Here is a 17,956-nt window from a genome sequence, read left to right on the forward strand (position 1 = left end):
TGCAAGGTACCTTTTCTCTCGGTGGTGTGAGTTTCATCAGAAGCTGGAGTCTCTGCTGGTGGAAAGTGAAGGTTCTCTGGAGTTGTCTGGTTCACTGACAAAGGTGAAATTAAGCTCCTTGTGTTTTTGTACGAAATTTTACTGGAGCTTCCTGGACTCAGAAAGAGAGTGTCTTGCTGAGGAGTGGTATAGTTGCTCATATAAACCATGGTCCCGGTTGTGACGACAGCTGTTGGGTTGTTTAGAGAAAAATCCGTCTCAGATTTGAGAGTTTTCAGCTTGCGAACAGAGGCATTTGGGGTGGGTGTGACATTGCTACCACTCGGAATGCTCTGGGTGGGAAATGAAGACCCTCGATGTGGAAGACTCTCTCTCTCTAGCATACTACCCACTGATGGTTTTAGTGAAGGCTCTGCATAAGAAACCTGCTGGCTGACTGAAAGTTGCTCAGCCATTTCCTGCTTGCGGAGATGTTTTTCACGCATAATCTCTTCAAATGTTTTGACCTTGACAATCTTGGTGGAAGACTAGAAAGGCCAAGTAAATTATAGTTAAGAGAATTAATATCAATCAAACCACAATAAGCACAATATGCAGTAGGTTGAAGGTCACACCTCAAGAGATACAGGAACTTTTCTTGTCTTTTTAGTGTCCTCAACATTCTTCTCTGCTGCGATGTCACCTGCAGAATTCAATACAGACATCTTAGTATAGGATGGAAGATATTCACCTATATCTTTCTTATACTTTTCCTTTGATATACTTATATCCCTACTACAGTGGTGGGCAGAGGTGGGACTAAGTCAGTGCTTTCCAAGTCAGAAGGAAACCTCAATGCTTCACCCTCAAATCCAGAGTCAAGTCCCAAGTCGAGACAAGCAGGTCTCGAGTCAAGTCACAAATCCTAGACTCTCAGTTTCGAGTCCATCCATCCATCCATCCATGCATCTTCTACAGCTTTTCTGGGTTGGGTCGCAGGGGGAGTATCTTTAGCAGGGAAACCCCAACTTCCCTTTCCCTAGCCACTTCATCCAGCTCTTCTGGGGGGATCCTGAGGCGTCATGTCTTAGGGCATCCCAGGGTCTCTTTCCGGTGGGACGTGCTTGGAACACTTCATAAGGGAGGCGTCCCAGCCAACTAATCCTGCTCCTCTCAATGTGGAGCAGAAGCAGCTCAACACTGACCCCCTCCCAGATGACTGAGCTTCTCACCCTATCTCTAAGGAAGACCACGTACACCCTGCGGAGGAAACTCATTTCACCCCCTTGTAACCTTTCAAGTCATTTTAACAACACATTTTCAGTTAATTCTACGAAAATATGCTACTTAATTTTCCTCACTTTATTTTTGAAGTTATGTGAAACAGATGTGTCACAAATTAAATTTTGAACCCAGTAAGGTTACAATTTGACATTTTTATCAATCAAGTAATCTGATAAAATAATTTTGGTGGATAAATAGCAATTATGACTACAGTGTTCTCGCTACAATATGGTGCACTTTACGCGACCTCACTAACATGGATTTTTTTGGGTGGAATTTTTTTTTACAGTGTTGCAATTTTTTTTTTTTTTTTTACATCATATGAGTGCACAGTGTGTTCTGTCTCCTGATTTGCTCAAGGAAAACGGCGTTGTGTTATGAGTCATGATTGGCTAAGGGACTGTAGAGCATTGTCATTCAATTAATCTCCCCCATGCCACGTGTCCTGTACACTACAGAATGCCTTCAGCTTGCTTAATTTATATGATTGTTTGATGGTAGCAGCGTGGCTCTTGAATGCTGAAGAGAAAGAAGAGTTCACTTGTGTTGGGAAAGACAAGGAGAATGGACTAACACGTGATCACTTGACAACCATGGTGAGAATTGCTGATGAACTTCAGCGAACTGCACAAAACCTGTTGAATAGTGTGGCCTTGGTCATTAAATTAATGGATGGATTCTGACTTCAGCCCAAGTCATGTGACTTAAGTCCACACCTCTGGTAGTGGGTGAGCTGGTGCTGATACCAGCAGACCCGTGGAGAGGAAGGGTACACCCTCAAATGGTGAGCAGGAATTGCAAACCATATACAAGTCTCCTCTGAATGTATTGGAAATGCAAAGTCAATTTGTTTGTTTTTGCTGTATAGTGAAGACATTTGGGTTTCAGATCTAAAGATTAATATAAGACATAAGTTTAGAATTCAAACATAGATTTTATGGTATTTACATTTATATTTGATAACAGATTTAGTATAGAACACCTTCTGTTTGAACTCACCCACTCTTCAAGAAAGAAAAAGTATTGTAATGTGACTGTGTGTTGCTCAGGTGTTGTCTTTTCAATTTATTGCTTAAAGGTCAAATCCAGAGGGCCTATATTTTATTTATATATCACGAAAACATAGCTAATTTTTCATAAAAATATTTAAAACATTCTGAACACAGCAGAAATGAAATAAATTAGTGCCAGAGTGCACATTTTCTTTGTAATCCGAAAACCGAGGCACTGTTGAAGCTGCGTCCGTGTGATATCACACCAAGACAACCCCAGGAAACACAATGGCTTTCGATATAGACAATCATACATGCTGCGAGTGGGATCTAGAGGAGATAGACAGCAGTGATGAAGTTTTTATGGAATGCTCTGTGGAAGAGATAGGAACTGAAGAGGAGGAATTTTCTTATTCTTCCCATGTACGAAAAACATCCCATGTAATGTAATCCAACCATATATGTTCAAACCTCAGTTGACGAATGCAAACAAAAATTGAAACCTTCGGTATCATTCTGCATTGAAAGATTTAGCACGTATTTTAAATAATAAACCTAACACTTGAGAGCACACACGGCCGTAGTCGAATTTTAGGAAGACCTCAACGTCAACAGTATACTAACTTTATACAGTTTCCAAATTTCGTCACCTCCTAAACACAGTCATTGTGATTTGACGGGCGCACTTGCGCCGTGTGCCATCGCACTCACAAATGTGCACAGTTCAACAAGAAATATCACACGCAGAAAATTTGTCACGAGTAGAAATACATAGACATTCTCAGCGCACATGAAAACCAATCCAGTGCAGTGAATCACAGCCTGACTTTATTTTTTATTTTATTTTTTTTAAACAAGGAAGCTTACGTCTCCTGCTAGTTTACCTAACTTTTCAAGTGGTATACTCAATTAAAAACACCATTCACCCACACTCTGGCCAATGTAGAGCAAAGAGTTCAGCATGCTGCTTGTGTTTTCTCTCAATAATAATGGTAAAAGTAAAAAAAAAAAAAAAAAAAAAAAAAAAAAGAGATGGTCTGTTGCTTAAATGAATGTCGGTGATGTGTATAATAAAAGAAAAAGTGGTGAAAGTGGATGAGATTTTCTCTTTTTTGAGTAAAAAAGGTCTGGTCTGAAGCCAAAGTAAAAAGTACAGGATGAGATGGTGTATAATGTTAAAATTCCACCTTGGCACAGCCTGATCGACGATGAAAGCACACACAATAAAGTGCATAAATGTCTAATTCTGAATTTTAAATATAGGAGGCAACATAACATTAACCATAAAACTGTTTGGGAGCAACATTCACCTTTCAAAATGCATGGCCAAAGATATTTTGCAAGCAATAATTTAGTTTTAAACCAAGAAAAACAGACAGGGATATCATTGTGGGTTAAAAACTAAAAAGTTGGAAGCAACCTTTCAAAATCATAGTTCATATTATGCTTGGTTTAGTTAGCAATGTATTTTTTTTTATAATGACATTTTCACGAAAAATTTGCAAAAACACGTAGTTATTAAAAATATTCTGATGGGAATGTAAATGCTGTAATCAGAATCTTTGAATGAGCCATGTAACTTCAATGGATGACACTGATCTGACCATAGTGTATACGCCTGATGTTGCTCACAGTGGTCAAAGGGGCACTCACGCCTTGGTGTGTTTGCTTGAACGTGGAAAAAAATGAGAGGGAACTTTGGTCTTGACAATTTACAGGTGTATTTCAAAAACATTGGTAACAATAGAACCCTGATCCTAAACAATCAGTATTTAACCGGAAACACGTTAACTGTACTGAGCATGTTCGGACGTTATCCCAAAAGCACATGTTCTACGCTTCTGCACATACGGCAAAAGTCATCATCATCATGACCCATGTCAAACGAAATTCAGTTACACTAAAAAAAAAAATATGGGATATAACAGAAGTAATATTTCAGTATCTAACGATAAGTATGAGATTGTGATTTACTTTGACTTGATCGAAGTTGTAACGTTAGACTGGCCTGTCCATATATCTAAATACGAACGGTCATTTTCCCCCGTGGTACGCGTTATCTTGAAGTTGAAAATTTTTCCCCTCTAAATGTTTCAGGAAGATATAGATCTACTGCTAGCTTTCATCAATTGATTAAATTACCTCAGATACAGCTGCAAATAAATATTCGAACACCTGTCTATCAGACCTCTTAGTCTGCCTTTAAAACTTCAACTCCACTCCATGTATTATCCTGAATCAGATGCACCTTTGTGAGGTCGTTAGCTGCATACAGACACCTGTCCGCCCTATACAATCAGTAAGACTCAGACTTGTAACATGGCTAAGACCAAAGACCTGTCCAAAGATAAGAGAGACAAAATTGTCCACACAGCTGGAAAGGGCGACGGAGAAATTACCAAGGAGCTTGGCGGAAAAAAAGGTCCACTGTTGGAGCAATCATTAGAAAATGGAAGAAGCTTAATATAACGGTCAATCTCAATCAGAGTGGAGACCCATGCAAGATATCACCTTGCGGGATCTGAATGATCCTTAGAAAGGTGAGGAATCAGTCCAGGACTACACGAAAGGACTTGGACAATGACCTAAAAAGAGCTGGGACCACCGTATCCAAGGTGACTGTTGGAAATACACTAAGATGTCATGATTTCAAATCATGCATGGCACGGAAGGTTCCCCTGCTTTGACCAGCACATGTCAAGGCCCGTCTTAAAGGGCCACTGTCGTGAAATGCATGATTTTTAGTATGTTATTAATGAAAAAACGGCAGCCGACATGGACCCATGCGTTTCTTTCACCACAAAACATGATTTTGACGCATATGGATTTTTGTAACTCCCACCATGAAAATCCTTTCGAGAGATTTGTTTTCGAGAAGAAGCAGGAAGTGACGTACATGGCGGGACTGCGCTCCAGTGGACTCGTTTGTTTCTATTCGTTTTACCTCCGGGAAGGTAGCTTGTTGTTCCTTCGTGTGAGCCAAAATGCCAGCTCGTTGCACTGCTGGACATTGCTTGAACACTCGGGAGGATGGATTTACCCTTCATAAGTTTGCAAGAGACCCGGTACATCGTGAAAAATGGATTGCACGGGTGCAATGGACGAGAGCTTCGTGGGTTCCAAATGACAGGTAGGTGTGTATACAGCTACTAAAAAAATAATAGTTTGGGGCGGACCACGTAATCCGTCTCTCATAACGTAAGATCCGCGTACGTATAACAACCGTGCGAAATGTGTCGATGTGCACATCGGACAGCGTCGAGCTCACAGGCGAAGGCTGCTGTGTCGCCTTGCGCAGCCTTCGGGCTCGCAGACAGCGGCGGCTCTGAGAACGCTGCCGACAATGGCTCACTCAGCCGCGTGCGACGACAACGTCTAAAGCGCCCCGGATCGACGGTGTTATTCGTCACGTACTGCGGCGGCGATGAACAACGCCCTAAAAGCAGCACGGCTCAGCTCCATGATAAGCCACCTCGGTGCCGAAAATGAGCCACACCGGCCGGATGTGATGAGCCGCGATGGCTTATCTCCGCCGCGGAAGTGGATCGGACGGGGAGGCGGTTTGGCCGTGATCGCATATCATCTGAATATGGCTCGAAACAATAGGGTAATATTGCCCCGGTAACTTCACTCGGTTGTGTGATGTTCTCTTCTTCGAAAAGAGCTTCCGTGCCAGAAGGGGCGTGTTTGTCTCCCATAGTAGGGTCCACCGCATGTTTTCAATGGCGAATGTCCGGCCGACGTCACGGACAGGGGATGCAGCCAATATGGCAACCACTTGTATGTCGTTGAATGACATCTCCGCAACTTTGCGCATGGATGACGGGCTGTCAACTCATATTTATTTTTTCGTATAGACATTGAAGTGAATAATGTTATATGTATTTTTCATTACAATATCTATTTTAGAATGTTTATTGGGATGACACTTGACATTTGAGTTTGCCAATGACCATTTGGATGATACAGAGGAGTCATGAGAGAAAGTTTTGTGATCAGATGAGACCAAAATGGAACTTTTTGGTCATAATTCCACTAACCATGTTTGGAGGAAGACGAATAATGAGTTCCATCCCAAGAACACCAACCCTACTGTTAAGCATGGGCGTGGTAGCATCATGCTTTGGGGTGTTTTTCTGCACATGGGACAGGATGACTGCGGCCATGTATTGTGAGATTTTAGGGAACAACCTCTTTCTCTCTCTCCTCAGTCAGAGCATTGAAGATGGGTCATGGCTAGGTTTTTCAACAAAACAATGACCCGAAGCACACAGCCAGGAAAACCAAGGAGTGGCTCCGTAAGAAGCATATGAAGGTTCTGGAGTGGCCTAGCCAGTCTCAAGACCTACACCCATTAGAAAATCTTTGGAGGGAGCTGAAACTCCGTGTTTCTCAGCAACAGCCCAGAAACCTGTCTGATCTAGAGAAGATCTGTGTGGAGGAGTGGGCCAAAATCCCTCCTGCAGTGTGTGCAAACCTGGTGAACAACTACAGGAAACATTTGACCTCTGTAATTGCAAACAAAGGCTACTGTACCAAATATTAACATTGTTTTTTTCGGGTGTTAAAATACTTATTTGCAGCTGTATCACACCAATAAATTGTTTAAAAAAAATATTCATACATTGTGATTTCTGGATTTTTCTTTTTAGATTATCTCTCTCACAGTGGACATGCACCTACGATGAGAATTTCAGACCCCTCCATGATTTCTAAGTGGGAGAACTTGCAATATATCAGGGTGTTCAAATACTTATTTTCTTCACTGTATATATCTGTATCGATATTGTACTTACATTTAAAACAAGGTAGATACTTGTCAATACCAAACAATTGAACACGTACATACTCACTTGCTACCGAAGCCAAGTGAACGCTGAACTGGGTTTTCAAAGCAGTCCTCCTTGAAATTCTTGGAACATATTTCTGTCGATTTTGATTTGTAAGTCCAATGCGCCCGCTTTGTCTTCACAAACGTCTTCCGGCCATTCACGTAAACTGATTCCATCAGCGTTTGACGCAGAACAGCCGTAAACAACACACTTCCTCACCATCTTTGCTAGCTTTTTCAGTCTTAGGCTAAATGTTGTCTTGGCGTGACATCACATTCCGCGGAGTAACGGAACTTTGCAAATGTAAGTGACATTTTGAACAAAATCATTTCATTTCTGCTGTGTTGAGAATTTTTTTTATAATTTTTTAAAAAACTTTAGCTACATTTTTATAATAGACAAAAAAAACATTTCCTCTGGATTAGACCTTTAAACATTAGATGCCTATTTTGGGCTTTGAGTTTCACCTGTGAGTACTGCATTTGCTGTTCACAAAACAAAAACCAGAGAGCTGTGTACGTGAGAAAAGCAAACCATATTGAAATTGAGACAATAGGGAAACTTCGATGAGAGCTATTGCACAAACATTGTCTATAGCCAATACAATTTGGAATGTCCTGAAGAAGACTCTTGCTTGATTGAGCAATAAACAACAAACAGGTCACCCAAGTGTACTACATAAACAGCAGTGGACGAGAGAAACATTGTGAGAGCTGTGAAATAACATTCAAAAAATGGGTTAGTCCAATAGTCCATGACATCACTGCTAACCACTGGAGGGGTGAAGGTATCACAATCCACTGTTCGATGAAGACAGAAGAAATTTGCATGCCATCACCATAAGATGCAAACCACTCATCATCAAAAAGAATTGGAAGGCTAGATTGGATTTTGCAAAGGAAGTACAGAGATGAGCCACAAAAGGTTCGAAACAAAGTTTTATGGACTGATGAGACCAAGATTAACCTTGACCAAAAAGATGAAAAACTAAGTATGGACAAAAAAAGAATCTGCTTTGGATCCAAACTCACAAGCTCATCTGTGAAACATGGTGGTGGTAATTTCATGGCTTCACCCCCAGAAATTAAGAAATGCAAGAGGAAAGAGGCTGCGTCAAAGGCCTAGAAAAACCATTTCAAATGAAAAATGCAACTGTCTAATGAAGTCACCGACTGGCTTCATGAAGTTATTGCAAATGAGGTTTATGACACCACATATTAAATGTTACAGTGAAGATAAGTGTTTGAACACCCTGCTATATTACAAGTTCTCCCACTTAGAAATCATGGAGGGGTCTGAAATTTTCATCGTAGGTGCATGTCCACTGTGAGAGAGATAATCTAAAAAGAAAAATGCAGAAATCACAATGTATAATTTTTCAACGATTTATTTGTGTGCTACAGCTGCAAATAAGTATTTAAACACCTGAGGATAAACAATGTTAATATTTGGTACAGTAGCCTTTGTTTACAATTGCAGGTTTGCACACACTGCAGGAGGGATTTTGGCCCACTCCTCCATAAAAATCTTCTCTAGATTTTCTGGTTTCTGGTCTGTCGCTGAGAAACACTGAGTTTCAGCTCCCTCCAAAGATTTTTAATTGGGTTTAGGACTGGAGGCTGGCTCGGCCATGCTAGAATCTTGATATGCTTTTTACGGAGCCACTCCTTCGTTTTCCTGGCTGTGTGCTCCGGGTCACTGTCATGTTGAAAGACCCAGCCACAACCCATCTTCAATGCTCTGACTGAGGGAAAGAGGTTGTTCCCCAAAATCTCACAATACATGGCCGCGCTCATCCTCTCCTTAATACACAAAGCATGATGCTACCACCCCCATGCTTCACCATAGGGATGGTGTTCTTGGGATGGAACTCATCATTCGCCTTTCTCCAAACACAGTTAGTGGAATTATGACCAAAAAGTTCAATTTTGGTCTCATCTGACCACAAAACCTTCTCCCATGACTCCTCTGTTTCATCCAAATGGTCATTGGCAAACTTAAGACGGGCTTTGACATGTGCTGGTTTAAGAGGGGAACCTTCTGTGCCATGCTTGATTTCAACACATGACATCTTAGTGTATTACTAACAGTCACCTTGGAAACGGTGGTCCCAGCTCTTTTCAGGTCATTGACCAAGTCCGGTCGTGTAGCCCTGGGCTTATTCCTCACCTTTCTAACCATCACTGAGACCCCAACGAGGTGATGTCTTGCATGGGGCTCCACTGCAATTGAGATTGACCGTCATTGTTTAGCTTCTTCTATTTTCTAGTAATTGCTCCAACAGTGGACCTTTTTTCACCAAGCTGCTTGGCAATTTCTCCGTAGCCCTTTCCAGTCGTGTGGAGTAGTACAATTACGTCTCTTGTGTCTTTAGACAGTTATTTGGTCTTGGCCATGTTACAAGTTTGAGTCTTTCAGATTGTATGGGGTAGACAGGTTTCTTTATGCAGGTAATGACCTCATACAGGTGCATCATATTCAGGATAATACATGGCCTGGATAGACAGGTGTTCAAATACTTATTTGCAACTGTATCACACAAATAAATCATTTAAAAAAAAAAAATCATACATTGTGATTTCTGGACTTTTTTTCCTTAGATTCTCTCTCTCACAGTGGACATGCACCTACGATGAAAATTTCAGACCCCTCTATGATTTCTAAAGGGAGACCTTGGAATATAGCAGGGTCTTCAAATACTCATTTTCTTCACTGTATTCAATTGAAGTTAGTTTAGTAATGTCTGTTCCAAATACTTTTGCTCACTTGAAAAGTGAGTTGGTTAAAACAAAAGGTGCTCTGCACTGAAATGTTGAATATATCTAGATGTACAGTAAAACCCATCAAATGAAAGCTGGAATCCTCAACTTTTGTCTCTTCTTCATCTTATGATCTGAAACCCAAATGTCTTCAGTATACACCAAAAACATAGGAATTGACCTTGACGTCCAAACAGTTTTGAGGGCATTGTATAAAGAAACAACCATTCACACTTATTCATCCAATTTTGAGTTTACAAATAACCTAATAAACATGTTTTTCGAATGTGGTAGGAAGTCACAATCCACAGAGAAAACCCACACTGGAAGGCCAAAGCTGAACCCAAAACCTTAGAACTTTGAGGTGGAGCAGCTAACTACTTGTCTGGGTTTAAATAAAAGATTAGGATAAAAAAAAAAACAAAAAAAAAAAACTTTCATGTCCACATTGGTTTATTGTGCGGTACACAATGAAAACCTCTTACCCTGAGGGGTCCTTTTAACATTTTGCTGCCATCGTGGTTTCTTGGCACCATTCTCCTCTGTGTTGGCACTCTTGACTTCATCATATTGAATTCTCGCTGCCTTCTCTTTGCGGATCTCCTCTAAGGTTTTCACTCTAACCTCTGCTGTTTTTGGGCAATCAGGGACTTGCACTGATGGTTCATGCTGATATTTGCCAGGGACTTTGTCAGCTATTGTTTTCAATTTCTTAAGATCGAGGTTCTGTTCCTGCCGATACTCTTTTATTTTATTTCTTGTGTGGAGGATTTCAGTGTGAGGTTTGTGTTGTTCAATAGAATGTTCTTTGATACAAATTATTCGTTTTACAGCCTTGGGTGTCTGGATGCGAGCTGTCTTGGTTCCAGCAATTTCAATATCGATTGGAGGACGACAGTCTTTTTGGCTATGAGACTTTACTTCCTTTTCCATTCTTATTTCCTCTAGAGTTTTGATGCGAATCTGGTTAGGTGTCCCATTTGTTTCTGTGCTGGTTTCTGCTGCCAAAACAAATATACAGAAGCATTATTTAACAGGGATAACTACTACAAACTCGGACAACAGCAACAATCGACCTAATTAGCATAAAGGCCCCAAAAGTAACACTCCTCAAAGAGCCCTATGCAAATGCATGGCCACGCTACCGCAGCACAAACACCCATATTTTCACGACTCTAAGGCGCACTTAAAAGTTTTAAATGATCTGCAAAATGGATGGGTCGCCTTATAATGCGGCGCCATTATGTGTGCACCGAGTTCCAAAAGCTGCAAATGTTGTGACTTTGAAGAGCGTTCCACCTGACTTGCCCAGCTGTTAATTTCAGATACAGAAGATAAGGACTTTGATGAATTTGTGGATGAGGAGTAATGGAATGGGGAAAAAAAAAACGTGAGTACATGCATTGTTAAATACTGAAATAAAGTACAATCAAACTCACCATTTACATTGTGAAATACTTCAACAAAGTACAACCAAACTCAGTTTTCCTCCCATTGCATTTTTAAATAGAATGCATCCATTCTACCGTATGTTTTAAGATAGCGTACTGGGAGGCTGGAGGCGCTCCCAGCATGCTTTGTTCCGCTTAACGTACGTAAATAGCGTTTGAAGTGCATGTTTTGTGTCAATTATTTTTTTCACTCCAAGTGAGGATGGTCTGTTTAATGGTGACTTGCCTTCACTGGTCATTGCCGATTGAGCACCACCATGCCGGTGCCCAATAATACAGTGTGCCTTACGTGTTGAATACAGAAATTGCACCGGCAACTGAGACTGTACGGCAGCCAGCAAAGGAACTTTGAGGGTCAGATGGTGGTGGTGGCAAAAAGGATGGAATTGGCAATGGTGAACACTTACTTCCAGAAGAGACCACAACATAGACTGACCTACGGGAGGAAGAAGCACGCAGGTGCATTATATTTTGTGCAGACGATGTAATCTGAAGGGGGTTACTGACTGTAAGGTAGTAGTGGGGGAAAGTGTAGCTCAACAGCATAGGATGGTGGTGTGTAAAATGGCTCTGGGAGTGGGAAACAAGATTGAGTAGGCAAAGGTAGACCAGAGAATCAGGTGGTGGAAGTTGAGAAAGGAAGAATGTTGTGTGGCTTTTCAGAAAGAGGTGAGACAGACTCAAGATGGGCAGGAAGAGCTCCCGGAAGACTGGAATACTCCGACCAAGGTTTTCAGAGAGGCAGGCAGGAGAGTACTTGGGGTGTTTTCTGGTAGGAAAGGTGAGAAGGAAACTAAAATACAGGAAGTAATTCAAGGAAAGAGATTAGCGAAGAAGAAGTGGGACACGGAGAGGACTGAGGAGAGGCAAAAGGAGTACATTGAGATGTGACGTAAGACAAAGGTAGAGGTGGCTAAGGCTAAAAATTAAAGAGGCATATGACGACATGTACAACAGATTGGATACGAAATAAGGAAAAAATGACTTCTACTGGTTGGCCAGACAGATGGATAGTGATGGGAAGGATGTGCAGCAAGTAAAGGTGATTAAGGATAGCGATGGAAATATATTGACTGATGCCAGTAGTGTGCTAAGTAGATGGAAAGAGTACTTTGAGAAGTTTATGAATGAAGAAAACGAGAGAGAAGCAAGAGTAGAAGAGGTAAGCGGGAATGACCAGGAAGTGACTTAACCTTCTTCAAGAGACTTACTACACTCCAGATGGTTGTAAGCCATACAGGGTACACCCCAGACTGGCTGCAAACCATCCACCCATCCAATTTCTGAGCTGCTTATCCTCACTAGGGGTGCAGTAGTGCTTGAGCTAACCCCAGCTGCTATGAGGCAGGAGACAGGGTACACAATGAACTGGTTGCCAGCCAATTGCAGGGCACATTAAGACAGACAACAGTTCCACTCACAATCACACCTAAGAGCAATTCAGAGTGTCCAATTAATGCATGATTTTGGGATGTGGGAGAACACCGGAGTGCCTGGAGAAAACTAACACAGGCATGGAGAGAATATGCAAACCCCACACAGGGCCCGGGATTGAACCCTTGACAGCTTCGCAACCGTGCCGCTGGTTGCAAACCACAAAAATTCACTCATATTCACACGAATTGGCACTTTAGAGTCTTTGTTGAAGACTTTTGAATGAACCTAACGTGGATGCTTTTGGAATGTGGGAGGAAACCTACACAGGCACAGGGAGAGCATGCAAATGCCACACAGTAACGTCGGCATCCACATTAAATTCCACAACCTTTGAACTGTGAGGTGGATGTTGCTAACAACTGCAATAATAAGCGAATTAATACAATGAAGAAAATAAGTAGTTGAACGCTATATTGCAAGTTCTCCCATTTATAAATCATGGAGGGGTCTGAACTTTTCATGATTGGTGCATGTCCACTGCGAGAGAGATAATTTAAAAAGAAAAATGCAGAAATAGCAATGTATGATTTTTTTTTTATGATTCATTTGTGTGATACAACTGCAAATAAGTATTTGAACACCTGAAAAGCCAATGTTAATATTTGGTACAGTAGACTTTGTTTGCAATTACAGAGGTCAAATGTTTCCTGTAGTTGTTCACTAGGTTTGCAAATGCTGCAGCAGGGATTTTGGCCTACTCCTCCATACAGATCTTCTCTAGATCAGACAGGTTTCTGGGCTGTCACTGAGAAACAGTGAGTTTCAGCTCCCTCCAAAGATTTTCTATTGGGTTTAGCTCTGGAGACTGGCTAGGCCACGCCAGAACCTTGATATGCTTCTTATGGAGCCACTCCTTGGTTTTCCTTGTTGTGTGGTTCGGGTCATTGTCATGTTGAAAGACCCAGCCACAACCCATCTTCAATGCTCTGACTGAAGGAAGGATGTCGTTCCTCAAAATCTCTCAGTACATGGCCGGGGTCATCCTCTCCTTAATACAGTGCTTCGTCCTATGGCATGTGCAGAAAAACACCCCCAAAGCATGATGCTACCACCCCTATGCTTCACTATAGGGATGGTGTTCTTGGGATGGAACTAATCATTCGCCTTTCTCCAAACACAGTTCGTGGAATTATGACCAAAAAGTTCAATTTTGGTCTCATCTGACCACAAAACCTTCTCCCATGACTCCTCTGTTTCATCCAAATGGTCATTGGCAAACTTAAGACGGGCCTTGACATGTGCTAGTTTAAGCAGGGCAACCTTCCGTGCCATGCATGATTTCAAACCCTGACGTCTTAGTGTATTACCAACAGTCACCTTGGAAACGTTGGTGCCAGCTCTTTTCAGGTCATTGACAGAGTCCTGTCGTGTAGTCGTGGGCTGATTCCTTACCTTTCTAAGGATCATTGAGACCCCACGAGGTGATATCCTGCATGGGGCTCCACTCCGATTGAGATTGACTGTCATGTTTAGCTTCTTCCATTTTCTAATGATTGCTCCAACAGTGAACCTTTTTTCACCAAGCTGCTTGGCAATTTCTCTGTAGCCCTTTCCAGCCGTGTGGAGTTGTACAATATTGTCGCTGGTGTCTTTGGACAGCTCTTTGGTCTTGGCAATGTTACAAATTTGAGTTTTACTGATTGTATGGGGCGGACAGGTGTCTTTATGCAGCTAACAACCTCACACAGGTGCATCTGATTTCGGATAATACATGGAGTTGAGGTAGACTTTTAAAAGCAGACTAACAGGTCTTTGAGGGTCAGAATTCTAACTGATGGATAGGTGTTCAAATACTCATTTGCAGCTGTATCACACATATCGTAATTTTTTTTTTTTTTACATCATACATTCTGATTTCTGGATTTCTCTTTTTAGATTATCTCTCTCAGGGTGGACAAGCACCTGCGATGAAAATTTCAGACCACTCCATGATTTCTAAGTGGGAGAACTTGCAATATAGTAGGGTGTTCAAATACTTTTTTTTTTTTCCCCACCTTAACCATAAGTTTGAGATTTACTTTGACTTGATCTAAATTCTAATGTTAGTCTACTCTGTCCATATTTAAATGCGAACGGTCATTTTCACCCGTGGTACCACGTTAACTTGGAAGTTAAAACATTTCCCCTCTACATGCTTTAGGAAGATACAGATCTTTCGCTCGCTTTCATCAATGGATTGATAATAGATAGTGCTGTAAATTACGATAGATTAAAATTATTTGATTATATGAATACTTAATTTTGAAATTGTATGTCTATTGACCTCTTTAAAAATGTCTGTCTCCATCTGTGCAGTGTCAAAAAATTGTGATTATGGTATTAAGTAACTACATACTCGGGTATAACAACTCAGTAAATTATTTTGAAGTCTTCCATCCCTAATCACACCCACAACTTTATATCTGCGGGCATGACTGGTTGACCCCACCCGTAACTTTATATCAGTGGGCATGACTGACTCCACCTGTACATTTTTCAAATGTGAGTGACTGAAACAATTTCCAGCCACATCACTCACAATGTTAAGATTGACACATCAGTCAGGCCTTCCAAAGATGACAATCTTGTGTTCCTAAAAGTGTCTGAAGGAGTTCATTTCTCAGCACATGAACTGAATAAATGGAAGGCATACTTAAACATTACAGGAAGTGCTATTATGTAGTACCGTATTTTCCACACTATAAGGTGCACCGGATTATAAGGCGCACATTCAATGAATGACCTATTTTAAAACTTTTTTCATATATAAGGTGCACTGCATTATAAGGGGCATCGAATAGGTGCTACAGTAGAGGCTGGGGTTACGTTATGCATCCATTAGATGGAGCTGCGCTAAAGAGAATGTCAACAAAACGGATAGGTCAGTCATACTTTATTAATAGATTTCAAACCAGTGTTCTGACAACTCTTTTTGCTCCCAAAATGAATTAACAGCTCTATGGAAGTAAGTTCCACCAGGATTTGAATTTGAAATGCCACAGAAAACAGGATTTGAATTTGAAAATGTAAAGTGATCACATTTTCAAAAGTTGTATTTCAGTGTAACTTTTCAATGTTAACAATTCAACTGGCTACAATTCGTTGTCTAAAATTAGTCCCGTGATGTCACCTACTAAGAAAGTGTAGCTGAATTGGCTGCGTGTTCGGTTCTGACCTGAAGTAACCCTGCTTGGTGGCAAAGATGGTGAATTTTAGACAGCAAATCGTAGCCGGTTGAATTTCACATAGCAAATTTTAGCCGGTTGAATTTCACACAGCAAATTTTAGCCAGTTGAATTTCACACAGCAAATTTTAGCCAGTTGAACTTCAGACAGTGAATTGTAGACAGTTCAATTTTTAACATTGAAAAGTTACACTGAAATACAACTATTGAAAATGTGATCACTTTACATTTCAAATTCAAATCCTGTTTTCTGTGGCATTTCAAATTCAAATCCTGGTGGCACTTATTTACTTCCATACAGCTGTTTTATTATTTTCCCCGAGGTAAAGTCAGTGACATAGTATTGTAGTAGTAGTACAGGAGTCATTTTGGAGTCTTCACACAAACATACAAATAGAAATGAAATGGCACACTTCACGCAGTCATCTATCCCAGCATGCACCGCACGCTACTTCTACAGGGGAAAATGGAGTTGGCGGCTGCTTAGTTGCGAGACCTGTTGCGCCTCAATATTGATCCTTATATAAGGCGCACTTGATTATAAGACGCACGGTCGGCTTTTGAGAAAATGAAAGGCTTTGGGTGCTACTTATAGTGCAGAAGATACAGTAATTCTTTGCACTTCTGTGTATTCCTTTTAAGCGCTATACTACAAGAAATTTTTTATATTATTTGACTATTTATTTGTTTTATAGTATTTTATTGTTCTTTATTTTATTCAGCAGACTGTATTAAAAAAATGGAAAAAATATTGCAGAAAACTACCATTGATTTCAGGTTATTTCAAGGAAAAATGTTTATTTTTCTTTATATTCACTGACTATCACAGTCAACCCTAAGATGTAGTTTGTCGATTCAACTTTGTATTGTACCTCATTAAATTGTCCACATATATTAGAGCTCCATGATATTTTGTTTGAGCATTGTCATTGCTATGTTTGTATGCACATTAGTCACGTCACAAGGTCTGCTGCTATGTTGGTGTTTTGTAGCATCCAGTGAATCAGCTAAAATATAAAAAGTGCCCAGCAGTGGGACCTGTTTGGACATTGTCAAACGATAAAAAAATCTACCCCAGCTACAGTTCCTATTTAACTGTTCAGAATGAAACTAGCCAAGCATGGGGCATTTGCATGAGTCTGGTAGGTGTTTTGGGGATGCCGCATAAATTGCAGTGAATGTTATTTTGTAATACAGTCCATAATTTCCTATGGATAATGTGCAATGCCCTCACCCCCCAAAAAAATGTCAAAATGTGATGGTGCACATTACACAAAGGAATAGTGGAAAATGGAAAAAGAATTAAATAAATGTAATTAAAAATGTATGCTGCTATCTAGTGGTTACGAAAAGCGGAACACTTTTCTAATATGCTCGTGCCACGTAAAGGCTATGATAAAGTCTATGCTTTCATTACAATTCAACAATATATGCACAGTTCTAAACATCCCTAAACAAACAAACATGTCTTGGCAGAATTTAAGTATTTTTCTTTTTGTGTACGACTGATGGCTTAAAAATAACCATAATTAATTTCTTTATGGTTATATTTTGGTTAATGTTTTTTCTTAAACGCTTGACTGCTTAATTTGAATCTTAGTCTAAAATAAAGCTAATTGTGTTTCACCTAGCCCTTGATGTTTTCTTTCCAGAATTGTACCCACAAAGTCTGACTGGGTAATCAAACATATGAGCACAAGTGTCCTTTCTCATTTACGAAATAAAAGTACGACTGTGAATTTCAAAATAAGAGTGAGTAAATAAAACGAATTACATGTTGAAATAAAGTGCTTAAATTCAGAATAATTATTTGAAATGACTAAAAATACAGTTACAGTTTCATTTTGATCATATGGGTAGAAAAAATCATGCATTGTAAAAATACATTATACATACAGTAGTTAACAGGTTACCACATAGGTATCAGAATGCTTTCGTGAAAACACTGTACAATAACACTGCAATCATGTGAGTTTATGTTTTGTTATATAACAGATCAATTATTGTTACCATAATCAGACAGAGGTGCAAGGAATGCAAAATTATTAATGTCTTTTC

At 40.3% G+C, this 17,956-nt stretch overlaps 1 protein-coding gene across 13 annotated transcripts in view; it reads right to left on the minus strand.

The window, feature by feature from the left end:
• Positions 1 to 17,956, minus strand: part of zc3h11a (zinc finger CCCH-type containing 11A) — a 50,834-nt gene that overhangs the window by 5,440 nt on the left and 27,438 nt on the right. For 11 of the 13 annotated variants that reach the window (XM_061832628.1, XM_061832627.1, XM_061832626.1 and 8 more), the window contains 3 exons: positions 10,332 to 10,847; positions 615 to 682; positions 11 to 527 (listed from right to left, as the gene is read on the minus strand). In XM_061832628.1, coding sequence (XP_061688612.1) covers positions 11 to 527; positions 615 to 682; positions 10,332 to 10,847 — 1,101 coding nt within the window. The remainder of the gene's footprint in view (positions 1 to 10; positions 528 to 614; positions 683 to 10,331; positions 10,848 to 17,956) is intronic. The other 2 variants (XM_061832629.1, XM_061832639.1) reach the window with 2 other exon arrangements.

The sequence above is a fragment of the Syngnathoides biaculeatus genome, chromosome 10 (genome assembly GCF_019802595.1).
Source record: "Syngnathoides biaculeatus isolate LvHL_M chromosome 10, ASM1980259v1, whole genome shotgun sequence".
NCBI classification, from domain to species: Eukaryota; Metazoa; Chordata; class Actinopteri; order Syngnathiformes; family Syngnathidae; genus Syngnathoides; species Syngnathoides biaculeatus.